The 12555-nt window shown below is 38.0% G+C and overlaps 1 protein-coding gene across 2 annotated transcripts; it reads right to left on the bottom strand.

The window, feature by feature from the left end:
* Nucleotides 1-16: 16 nt before the first annotated feature.
* sh3gl1b (SH3-domain GRB2-like 1b) lies at nt 17-11479 on the bottom strand. 2 transcript variants are annotated; one of them, XM_086161520.1, is made up of 11 exons: nt 11291-11479; nt 11077-11177; nt 7692-7760; nt 7288-7360; nt 7065-7208; nt 6686-6819; nt 6367-6525; nt 5518-5621; nt 4573-4706; nt 4063-4110; nt 17-2653 (listed from the first exon to the last, which is right to left on the bottom strand). In XM_086161520.1, exons 2-11 carry the CDS (start codon nt 11119-11121, stop codon nt 2460-2462), a joined length of 1104 nt encoding a protein of 367 aa, XP_086017646.1. In that variant the 5' UTR covers nt 11122-11177; nt 11291-11479; the 3' UTR covers nt 17-2459. The 2 variants fall into 2 exon arrangements, with proteins under 2 accessions (XP_086017646.1, XP_086017647.1); XM_086161521.1 differs by lacking the exon at nt 4063-4110 and having other exon boundaries at nt 11077-11475.
* Nucleotides 11480-12555: the final 1076 nt, after the last annotated feature.

Raw genomic sequence — 12555 nt, 5'->3', positions numbered from 1 at the left:
ACACGCTGTAAGATTATTTCTTCTCTTTATTTATTGTAAGAAGTGGGAAGTGGGCACGGAAGAAGCAAGTACAAACACTTTGAAAATAAAATACAATATTGTGGTTAACTTTCGGTACTTATACCAAATGTAAAAATGCTTAAATCGAACGCGTACATTTACACGATGTAATATAGGACTACATGCAATGATTAATTTAAAATGTTTAAGTTTTGTATATAAAAATAATACTAGAGCCAGAATTATTTAATGCTTTTTCAAAGAGCATTTAAGACTGATTAAAACAAAATGAATGGGACATTTTCTTCTTTATTCATCTTCTCGATTTATATATAAAAGTAGTTTCTGTTGTCTGGCTGTGGACAACCGAAACATTAGTCCAAAGGAAACTTATCATGAAACCTCCTATAGTGTCATAAATGTGCAGATGTATGCACACATGCATTTCATCTTTGCACAGGAAAAGTGCCGGCAGCAAGAAATAAAACCAAAGTAGAAAAAAATAAATTCTTGACCATTTGTTAAGTGGCTCTGCTAGGTTTTGGTTTCTGCATTAGTTACAGTTCTCTCCCTCTTTATTTACCCCAAGGCACTAAAACAAACCTAGAAAGGACTTTTTTTATAACAGTGTGATTCCAGACAGCAACTCCTCCACAATCCTTCAACTTTACCCTGAACATGATACAATTACTGAAATGTACTACTAAGATTATAGATGTAAACATAACAGGCAAGGCCCAAACTGAGAAGTGGGGTGGAGGTGGGCAGGGGCAGCATAGTGATGGACAAACACAGATAAAGGAGGGCAACGGTCAGAAACTAGCACTTTTGCGTGCAGTCCACATTTTCCTTTCGCAATTTAAATTGTTTTTCCCAGTTGACTCAAAGTCATCTGGACTGGAAATAAGTTGTCGCTTGTTGGGAAAGGTTGGTAAATTGATCAAAGACAGCTTACTTAATTATTTTTCTTTTTCCCTTGATGACTTCCCTTTTCTCTGCAGGTTTTCCCCTTACACTGAGGGACTCCGTATAACTTATTTTAATGTGTGGACTTAAGTTAAATAGAAAACCAAATACCAGCTTCATCTATCAAAACAGGAACAATCGCGTCTGAAATGCATTACTATAACCAGTAAATCCAATTAGATCCACTGGAAGGTTCAGAATCAAAGGTTGAGATTAAGTTTCACATTAGACATCAGGATGTGAGCAGTAACATCGAAAAAGGCAATGATGTGAGTGAGAGACAATCGCTGCCAGCAGCGTCGTCTTTTCAGGCTATGCATGGAGTTAACAAGGCTCCTGAAATCATTCAAGGGGCAAATGCAGGGAAAGTCATAACATGCAAAGACAAACACACCTAAAACTCAATGTATGGCTGTGTTACGAAGCATTCAGCAGTTTGATAATTAAGCACATGAACTGATATGTTTCTAATAAAGACGTTTTTGGCTCTGTCTCTTCTATTGAACAAACTAGCAGACAAAACTTTAAAAATGACAAATCTCTGCATTTTTAGACAAATCACATGCCTGCTTGAAGTGACAAACATGTGCAACATCTGCAAGGAACTTTGGGCCGGTGTGTACTGGTGGACTGACACACAAACAAATGTCATTTAAGCACCAATGTGCAATTCATTCGAGTTCTAATACATTTACTAATTAGCGCTTGTCTTACAGCCACTGTAGTAAATTGAGGCCAACAAAAATCAAAAGACAACAAGGGACTCTCTGTTTCAGGCCTGTTGTGATATAAAGTTGTCCTCACTGGTTAGCTACAGAGGTTCAAAATAGAATTTGAAAATAGAACACCTGAAAATGGATGCCAATAAAAAATCCGAGGGCTACTTTTCACTTGAGTCAGTTGCTCATTAAAACAGTAATGCAGTGTAAAACATTTAGCGGTGTAGTTACTGGGCATACTATTTTCAAGCGAGTGTAATTTTCAGTCTCACCAGCAGGTGACATCAAGGGATGAGCTCCAGACCTTTAGGTTTTCAGATTGGAAAGTACAACATGTTATCACCTTATATGACATTTTGAATAACATCTGCTGAAAAGTGACTGTTTAGTGGACACCACCCTGAGTTTGATTTGAACGTGTCTCCTCAATCTTCAGAGTCACTACACAGATTTCTATCTCAGTAGAAGTTTCTGGGAGAAAAGAACCGTGTTATCAGTTTTTCTGAAATGTTTCTCGGAGTCAAATTGCAGATTACGTTTTCTATGTCTTAGTCCTACTACTATTGGGGGGGAAATGGTTCTGGACTGGACTCTGAAACGGTGCCATCTTCTCCATGACAGATGGCAAAAATGCTTCCTGTGATGCTGGACCTGAAGGCGAATAAAAAAACAAAAGCAAAACTTTCTTCCCTCTCTTTCCCTATCAATTCAACTGCGTCCCTCCTCCTCCTCTTCCTTCTATCCATCAGTCTCCTCACAGCCCTCCTGCTTCCTTTAGTGAGGCAGTGGAATGAGGACCTCAACATAGTTGAGAGGGAAAAATCCTGACTGGCCATTCAGCATTCCCTCATACCAATTCTCATCAATTTGATTGGTCAGGGTGATGACGTCGCCTTCGGTGAAGCCAAGCTCTCCTTCGTTCTCGGGCTCAAAGTCATACAGCGCCTTGCAGCTGGGCTGCTCAGGGGCTGAGAAAACACAACAGTGAGGACAGAAATAAGTAAAAGGAGGGAAAGTCATACTCCCTCACACTTGAAGATGCTGAGCTTGAGGAGCAGTGGTGCCTGTCACGCTTAGAGTTCATAAGAAACTTTACAAAACTTGATTCTGACAATCTAACTAAAATCAATGAAATACGGTGACATCATGTTTCTGTTGAATTGTTTGGTTTCCTGTCAGTTATTTGCTCAAATCTTGGGTTTCCCCGTGACCTCACACAGATGAGCAAAGAGAAAGGCTGCGCACGCAGACAGACTGGGCTTTTTAGTCTACAAACAATTTTCTCATTGTATGTGTTCAAGGCAGGCTTAGACACAGAGAGAGGAATGGTTGCTCATTCTTTGTGTTTTCGTTCTACTGTATCAATAAACAGCAGTGGCTAAAATGTGAGACTGACAGAAAAAAAACCCACAACTTAATGTAACCCAGTCTTGTTTTTGAATGTTAGGAGCAACTGAATGAGCAATTTAAACTTGTTCCTTTTCTCTAGGTTTTAATTACCGGTAATCAGTTATCATACTGCATTCACAATTACATAATGAACAGGATGATCTCTAGCATCACCATGTTGGAGTTAGTAGACAACAAAGAGCAACAACATTTAACTATAGCAAAGTCTTACATTAATTTGTAAATGTGCTACATGCAACAAGCTGCTGGTATTTGTGAGCTCGAGTCAGTAAGAGCAACACACAGTAACAGATTACAGGTGAGGTTTCCCATAGTATTTGGGGCAGTGGGTTATAAAAGTAATTGGAATGTATGTGAGCAACACAATAAAACACAACACAACACAACACACCAAACCAACTATGTCCATTAACGTCTTGGCAGACTGTGTTTAAATATACACATTGTTTAACACATAGTAATTTCAAAACTCTTCTTTTCTTTCTCATAGTGTGGTCTTGCTCATTACGCACCCTAATCACCATGTAAAGTAAAAGTAAAATGTTTTGCGTTTTTCTAGTTTTCATGCAAACAGTGCGCATCAGGTCATCAAGGGGTCACATAAGTAAGACGCTTAACTATGAACCTGATTGTGTATTTGGATCATAATTACAAGGACACAATACTGCAATCAAATCCTAAGCCTCACAATGCATGTTGTTGCAACGGTTGATATATTTACTGCATATCTAGCATTGTTACATCCCTGTGCTACTACCTCACTGACATGATTTACAATATGAAAATGTAAAGTACAGCTGCTTGAGTTTAAAATGCTTTGAAAAAGGGGTATTTTACTTTGATATATACCTGATAGTGCATTACAGCTTCGCTGTAACGCACATCATTTGTTCACACAAAAAGCTAAAGGGGCAAACTGACTGCAGAAAACTGACAAAAATCATGCTTTGCACAATTTGTGACTCACACAATCTGGGCCTCCGAAAGGACAATCTGGCCAAGTGAAATGTTGGCTCTGATATGTCACAGGAAAAGGGAACAAGGTCAGCTGGAAGAGAGCTTTAAATGTATTCTAGCTTTTACAAGACCTCGACCACAGGAAGAAGAAAATGCATACAGAATTTTTTTAAAGATTCCTGCAAACCCCAATTGCTCATGTTGAACAATCATGTTGGTACAATGGGACACCTTTCAGTTTAATATGTCAGTTTTGAAAAGAGTGAACACATGGATACCAGCCAGGCTGAGACCATCTGTGTGTAGAAGGACAGCTGAATGTTTTGTTGTTGTTGTTGTGTGGCAGCTCCTTTCCACATACATTATGAAATCCCCTATGAGGCTTTATGAGAATGTGCATGACTACATATTCTATGTTCTAAAAAATACTACTTTGTCTGACCCAGTTTTTCCTGGCTAAATTCCAATTAATGAATACTTCTATGGCTACACTACAGGGGATGCAATGAATTTAACTTACCTGAGTTACGTGAAGATGGAGGAGCCATTGAGGTTGAGTAACCACCATTTGAATGGTTGTTGTCTCCAAAGTCAAAGATTGGTTTGGGCTTCGGTGTGTATTCCCGCCTTGGTCGAGACTGAGCCTCATTCATCCTGATAAAAAAAAAAAGATCATGAGTTTTTTTTTTCTCCCCCCCTTCATATTTTTAGCTGTCAGAATCAGGACTCAATGTTTAAATTAATTTACATTTGAATATTAAGGTATCACAAATTTAAACTGCTGCAAGTTTTTTTCTTAAAGGGTTTTCAAACAAGTCCTCACAACAGTTTGGGTATTTTCAATTAAAATTGTTTAGGACTCTTTTAAAGATATAATTATGTCATTTAATTGACATTAAATCTTTTAGGTTTGTCTGCCATTCAGTTTAAAAGTGACTAATTTTTTTGCATACTTTGACATTTTTAAATTGATGATACTGTAAATGCATGATTTTCCAGAGAAGTTAGTTTTATTTATTCAACATGAATGGAAAAGTGGTTCACATTTTTACAGATTTTCAGCCTTATCTGGCAGCCCTGAGAACAGATGACGGCATAAATAATCCAGATGCCAGATTTTTTTTGTTTTTTTCTAAAGCCCAAAAGTAGGCCAAGAGAAAGCCGAAACCGGTGGCTTTTCACTACACACATGTTAATTTGTGTAGAAATAACCCCCCCCCCAAAAAATACACAAACACACTAAAACATACTACAAATGATGGATTTGAACATGTTTGAACAGTTTCAATGATTACCATTTTATTTATGTTACTATGAATGTCTTTAGCTGCAATGGGGAAAGTCTTATTACTTTTGCCATTGTGATTTTTCCTGGATTGAACCCAAAACTATTGGGAACAAGAAGGAACACCAACATTTTCAATAAGAAGCACATTTGTCAATTGCTCAAGTTTCAAGACTTCACCTGTCTCTTAGTTTGTCGGAGAGTTCATCCAGCACCTGCACTGCCTCTCTGTGATACTGCAGCTGGGACTCCACCAGAGAGGATAGCTGGCTAACCTGCTCTATCTATGAAGGTGAGAGATACACACATCTGAGTTTATCCAAATAGTCATGTAATGTTTCTGAGTATAAAAACAACTAATAAAGTACACCATATACTTGATTTCATCATGTGTTTCAATTCATTAAGAAATTTAGCAATATGTTCAGCTGGTACAACCATAGCTACTTGAAACCCATAGAGTAAATAAGCAAATAAATTTGACATACAAGCACTCAGACGAAGCACTACACAAACAAAAGATTCTTAGACATTCTATTCCAAGACATTTTCTCGCATGTGCAAAATTCAGAAATCCAGTCTTTACACGGTTACATATAGTATGTGTTTACTCTGTGACAATAGCCTTGCTACCTAAGTGAAATAAGAGTAAAGCAAGCAGTAAAATATTCTGCATTACAAATTGCTGTCCATGTATGGATCACAAGAAACATTATGAAAAGGACTGCAGTCTTATTAAATCCATCCTTCCAGACTCACTCAAGTATTTTGAGACACGATGTGTTTATTTCTGTTAAGACTTTAAAATCACAACTATTGGTCCAAGTAGATTCTTTCTCTGGGATTAAACATCATAAATGTTGGATACCAGCTGCCACAATCCATTTGCACAAAATTTTCCTTTATTCTATCTAACTACTTATCAATGTGTCTAAAGTCTTGATGTAAAGATTTGAGCTCTTGCTTGAAGTTTAAAATGAGTCACTGCAGTTTGAGAATTACATTAAAATAGTATTAAAAAGGTCTTACATCAGTCTCCAGCAGGTTGTACATGCTGGTCTCAGCGACTTCCTTTGACTCATGAAATTTCTCTAGGGCTTGCCGAATTTCCTCTTCAGGGATCTTGCCCTGACGCTTTTTCTTGTAATCATAATCCAAGCGACGACCTTCCAGCTTCTTTAGGTGGTGCTGCGATTAGAACAACAGCGACATTCATTGTCCGTAAACCTCTATTTATGTACATATTGTACACAATTACAAACCTCATCTACTCAGATCAATTTCAGAAAATAACAATTGTGACTGCTATCCCACTTAACAAGGAATCCCTGGTTATAGAGCCAAATACCTGTATCTCTCTGAGGTCCTTATCACAGAGTCCTTGTAATGGATCAATGAAGTTCTGTTTCACATCAATGTCTAGAGAATCTTTCACCTCTGCCATTCTCTTCATGGCTTCTCCAACATCTACTAATGCACCTCCTAAACCAAATGCATACACACAGATTAGAAGCTCAATGTAACCAGCAGATTTACAGCTTGGCATACCAACAAAACATCACAGAAAACCCATTGACAAAACATTAAACGACACAAAATGATCAACCAATGATGTTGCCTTTGTGAGAATTTGAAACACATGAAAGACTGCATCACCTTTTAGTTTCCATTTTTGTAAAAAGGTGACCCAAAAAATAACAGGACATGCACAAACTCAGGATTCTTACCAAAGTTAGTGTCTTCTCCAAGATCTCGCCCATACTTGGTCATACATTCCCCTAGAAGCCCTTCAGCCTGAGGGTAGCCTGGATTCTTCACCTGACCTCGGATCTTGGACATAGTGTTCAACATAGACAGTTTGGCCCTTGATGCTGAGGAGGTATGAGAAAAGACATTAACGCTCATTTTGATGAGGCTGTGATGTTAATATAAGTATGTTTTTCCTCTCACCTGGATTGGGCTGAAGGTACTCCGATGTTTTGGAGATCACATCCACGACAGCTTTACTAGTGACATCTACTTTCTAGAAAAAAATTGAAGTAAAGTACATGCTCTGTTTGAAATCATAAATTAAATTCATTCAAGATTCAAACAGAAGTGGTTTTCAGGTTCACTCTGATGTGTTGCTTTCCAGCTTTAAGATCTTGTATATTGCTGTAAACCATGGAACTCAATTAGACTTAAGACTGAATGTTCGGTGATACACAATATTTCACTGACCATAGTGTGTGTATGTATGATGAGGAGGAAAAAAACAGCAGAAAGCTGTGTGTGTCTGTAAATCTAACAGGGCCTGCAACTCTAGCAAAGGGCATTTTCTTTTTTCTGGACAAAGAGATGGATGTCTATCTTACCCGCTCCAAGTCTCTGAAGTCATCATCTAGTTTTGTTCCTTCTGCACCTCCAACTTTCTCGCTTACCATCTAGTGGCAAAAACAAAAGAGGAAAGAGAATGCAAATCAATTTAATGCAGATCATCGGGTTTGCTCTGTGGCCAAACACTGTGAAAGACACAGTATTGTGAGGTAACATTTGCCCCACATTTATCACAACTGTATACTGAACTCGACCAAATTCATGCTTCAAGCGCTTTGCGTGTTTAAAAATGGGGAGGCTGCCAGCATATTTGTGCTTCAATAAACAGTAGAGATCTCACATCTTAAATAAGGTCAATAATACAGATAACCTTTAGTGTTATGCACACCCTTTCATTTGGATGTGGGGAAAAAACATGTTCCGATACATTCCATAACTTTAGTCAACTTGGTAGGTTTAAAGCTTGTATCCTGTTATTGTTATTGTTCCTGCAATTTCCTTCGGGATTAATAAAGTTGTTCTTATTCTTATTCTTATTCTGTTATGAACCTGTTTTTTAGACAGCAAACCTTTAAAAAATGAGTTCAAGCCAACTTCCTTTAAAAAAAAAAAGTTTACCTTTAGGATTAAGCAAAAGCAGACTGTGATGTAGCCTACATGAGTCAATCCATTGGAAATAAAGGCTTTGCAGGGGAATGTCTCTTGAAACAAGCCCCCCCCCCGCTTAACAGTGTACTTTTAAATGGAATCTTAAATATTTTCATAAAGGCTTCAAGACGGTGGCTGTGCAAACCAAGTTTTTTTTGTTGTTTGCTCATGCAAATGGTTTTGATAAACAAGAGAAGGAAAAAAAAAACATGACTCGGCTCGACCCTTGTCGGGAGCTACAAGATATTTCCTTAGAAGTCTGAGGTCTTCATGTTGTAACGCATATTGTCTCTGCTCTGCGCAAACAACATGACACTGGGGGTCTTGAGGGATTCCCAGGTTAAGATACAGCCCACATCCTCAGCCTTCAGAGCATTTCCATAATCCCTGAAAGAAAACAGACTGATACAAACTGTCGGCCTAAAAATTCATCTGAATCTAATGTGGTGATATAACCTGAAATGCAAGGTTTTGGGGTACATGAAAAGCATTTAATTTATGATTAACTGATCCTAAGATTAGGATCAGTCCTGTAGCACTTTGTTTTACTGAAAAACAAACCAAGAAATATTTATCTTTACTCATACCAGTGTAACATCATTATTTATGCATAAACAGGATTAAAGAAAATTAACCCAAAGCACATCAAGTGACCATTCAGAAACCAAACCAAAAACTGCTGGGCTTTAAAGCTCTTTCTTCACATGGTTTGAGGTGGTTTATTACTTAAACGTAAGTAAAATGATCACTACGACATAGTAAAACATTTTATTTATCTTGCTATATGGCTTCAAGAAGCAGTATGTGAAAGCCATGTTGTAACATTACACTAAAAGAATTGTAGGAAGCAGTTTTGAGTGAGCTGTCAATAGTCTTCAGTTTTTGTTGACACTGTTTAATGTAGCTGCGCCTGTAAAACACTGACAGCTGTTTATTAAACACAAATGTTATTAATCTGTCATCAAGACTTACACTGTTATTATGTAGTGTCACATTGTGTAAAATCAATGAATATTATTCAAATGTGTTAATCAAGGATAATCTCTGCACCAAGCTTGTCTACATCTCATTTCAATTTTATTATTATCTGTGAGGAAGAGGGAACATAATTTGAATTTGCTCTTACCAGTGATACTTGTTAATGGAAAATGGAAAGTCTCAAATAATATCAGCTAATGGGTTTTCATTTATTTCTGGCTGTAGCTGCAATGATTTTGAGAAGGTAATATCTTTGAAACTCAGAGAATGGATTGTGATATTTTACTAGCCAAAAATAATTTAATCTGTAAAATGGTTATTATGTGCCTAGTTTGTGGATGGAAATTACATTTCTTTGGCCTTGAGGACTTGATGGTAATAACTGTTCTAAAGAGCATGTTAATGCAAGCTGTTCAAAATGATTTAGAAATCACACAAGTAAATAAGAAAGAAGACAATCGTAAATTTGACTGTAATTTCAGTGAAAACTCAACTGCTACAGACCAACTCTATTTAAACTCCCTCCATAACAGGATTTATACATTCACAGTTGTTTTTTACATTATTTGATTGTCCCGACAGGATTTTCTACTCTATGAGCAAACTTAAGTTTGAGTCTGACATATTAGGCTGTGGCATTCAGAGGGAATGATGATTTATTTGGAAACAAAGAAGATATAGGAAAGGGAAAAGTGATGTGCAAGCAGCCTGGCACTGATATCTTCTTTAAAAAATAACTTCCTGCCTGCCTCCAGTGCAAAAGACCCAAGCAATGTCAAATCTTATTGGCTCGTATTAGGTTTTGGCGTGAAAAACAGCTGCAATGCAGTCCAATAAAAAGGGAGGGCATACTCTTACACCTCTGGATAAACATCAATCCTTAAGTGACTCGATTTCCCAGTTACATCAGCTTTACTATTCCTCTGCATAGCAGTCAGTCTCAAATGTTTTTTTCTTTTTCTGCACCATACCATCAAATATCTAACTGTGTTCCTGAGAGGAAGTCTGGGCAGAAACTGAATGTCTTTCCTGCTTAGATCAGCAATGGTAGAGAGAAAAATGACTCAAGTCTTTTTTTTTCTTTCACGCACCCCGCCCAGGACAGAGAGCTGAGCCAGATTAAAAACATTCACACCAGGTTCAGATACTTGAGTGTGTGGATTTGGCCATTTCTGTAGAGTGCAGTGACACTTCATATGCCGTGGAAGTTAACGTTCTCCCCCTAGTGACCTAGATATTGTTCTGTCTTGAAAAACACAAAACTGATGCAAGACAGTTGGTAAATAGGTAACTGGGTCTTAAGGGTGTAACTGCTTCAAATAACACTTCCTCTTCTTACCTGTTTTAACTTAAAACACATGGCATTAGAAAGCCAATATAACTATACCTCTTCAAGTCATCTTTTCATTTGTTTTCAGCTGTGCAGCTCACCAAGATAGTTTGAAAAATAGAGTTAATGTTTACCACATGATACACTACTTTTTCAGACCGCTGGGCCGGGCCGTGTAAAGAAAAACAATAAGAGATACTACTATTATACAAACAAGCTGATTTAATTGTGTTACCGTAAAAATGTCCGAATGTCCTTTTAACTTTAACAATAGTAGGGAAACAAACTAAAAACATACATCTACTAATACCGACACTACTCTCTTTTCTATTTGTTTACTTTCGCCACGCAGCAAAAGTGAAAGAAATACTTTTAAAGTTAAGACATACTGCTAGCCGAGCATGCTAGAAGAGGCTAGCCGCTAACGGTACGTGACAGTTGCTAGCAAGGAGAAAAGTTTTGCAAACCTGGCTGGCTTTGTAAAACTGTTTCTTCAAGCCCGCTACAGACATCTTGCACCTCGGCTGTCTTCAATTTCCAATGAAGGCGAAAACAGGTCAAGATATATCTAAAATTAACAATATAACGTTGATTTGTTGGGAAACGGGCCAGTGCGAAAGTGTTTCGGAAGAATCATAGGACTGCACAGGCGTCACTCCAAGTCAGGATACGCCAACTGACCACGTCCACGTCGAGGATGATTCTTCCCACTGTCACAGAACTTTGCCAAATATTGAGAACCCACCGAGGTTAACGATAACACTTTTTGGTATACGGAGAAAACAAACAAACGAAGGTCTACTCCCCGGAACACAAAAAAAATCTGCACAGGCCACTTAGAAGAAATCAGTATCCTGAATTAACGAATAACATGGAGTATTCTCGAGTGAGTACACACTGCCCACTACTGGATATAAGTGACACACACCCCTTTGACTGCCTTATGTCTCCATATGTGGTGCACTGGGAGGAACATTCAAGGCCATCAGGAGGAGTTCCATGTCTCTAATGTTTGTAATTTCTAGGGGGCGGGGGGAACTGATCGAAGTATTCGCTTTGAATTCATCCAGCGCAGAAGTCAGAACTAAATAAAACAATACCCTCAGGAAATATCCAATATATTCCACAATCTCAGTACCTAACCACATTCACTACATCACCCGTTCACATGTCATTCCCTAACGCTGCTGTCTTTCTTAGTCTTGTTGGTCCCAGCCCGCACACATCCTATTGTCACTGTTTATATTGTTGTTCATTCTTGTCACTCTATTTATATTAATGTTTCGTTCTGGTTGTGTATTTTTCACCATCACTGTCCCCTTATGTTGTCCATTATTATCCCTGATGTTGCTGTTGTTGTTGTTGTTGTTGTTATTGTGGCTCCTGTTGCTGTCTATTTATTCATGGATGTCTTGCTATCTTCTATCATCTGTCTTCTATCTCTCTATTTTTGACTTTTTTTTGATATTATAACTGTTATGCTGCTGTGACAAAGGAATTTCTCCTATGGGGATCAGTAAAGTTTATCTTATCTTATCTTATCTTATCTTATCTTATCTTATCTTATCTTATCCTGATCACTTTTTTTGGTCTTTACAAAAAGTAGCTACTGACCATCACTTATAATGCATTAAACATGACGGAACTTCTCTGCTTTTTTTTTTGCTCTTTCAGATGGTTGGAGATGAAGTAAGAGACAACACTGCAATGGTTTAGACAGAGGAGCAATAGAGATTATATTGGTGGGAGGATGCTGAGGTTGAAACTACCAGGCAGATGGCCAAGAGGACATCTGAGGTGGAGCTTGAGGACATGAGGTTAGTTGGGTTGTTAGAAGAGGATGCAGAGAATAGGGTTGGATAGAGGTAGATGATTGAATGTGGTGACCCCTGAAGGGAGCAGCTGAAAGAAAAAAAAAGGAAAAGAATAAGGACAAGAGAGTGCAA

Source organism: Fistularia commersonii, chromosome 16 (assembly GCF_037954325.1).
Source record: "Fistularia commersonii isolate RoL2024-O1a breed Wild chromosome 16, RoL_Fcom_v1.0, whole genome shotgun sequence".
Taxonomy (NCBI): domain Eukaryota; kingdom Metazoa; phylum Chordata; class Actinopteri; order Syngnathiformes; family Fistulariidae; genus Fistularia; species Fistularia commersonii.
This window is presented reverse-complemented; position numbering and strand designations above follow the sequence as displayed.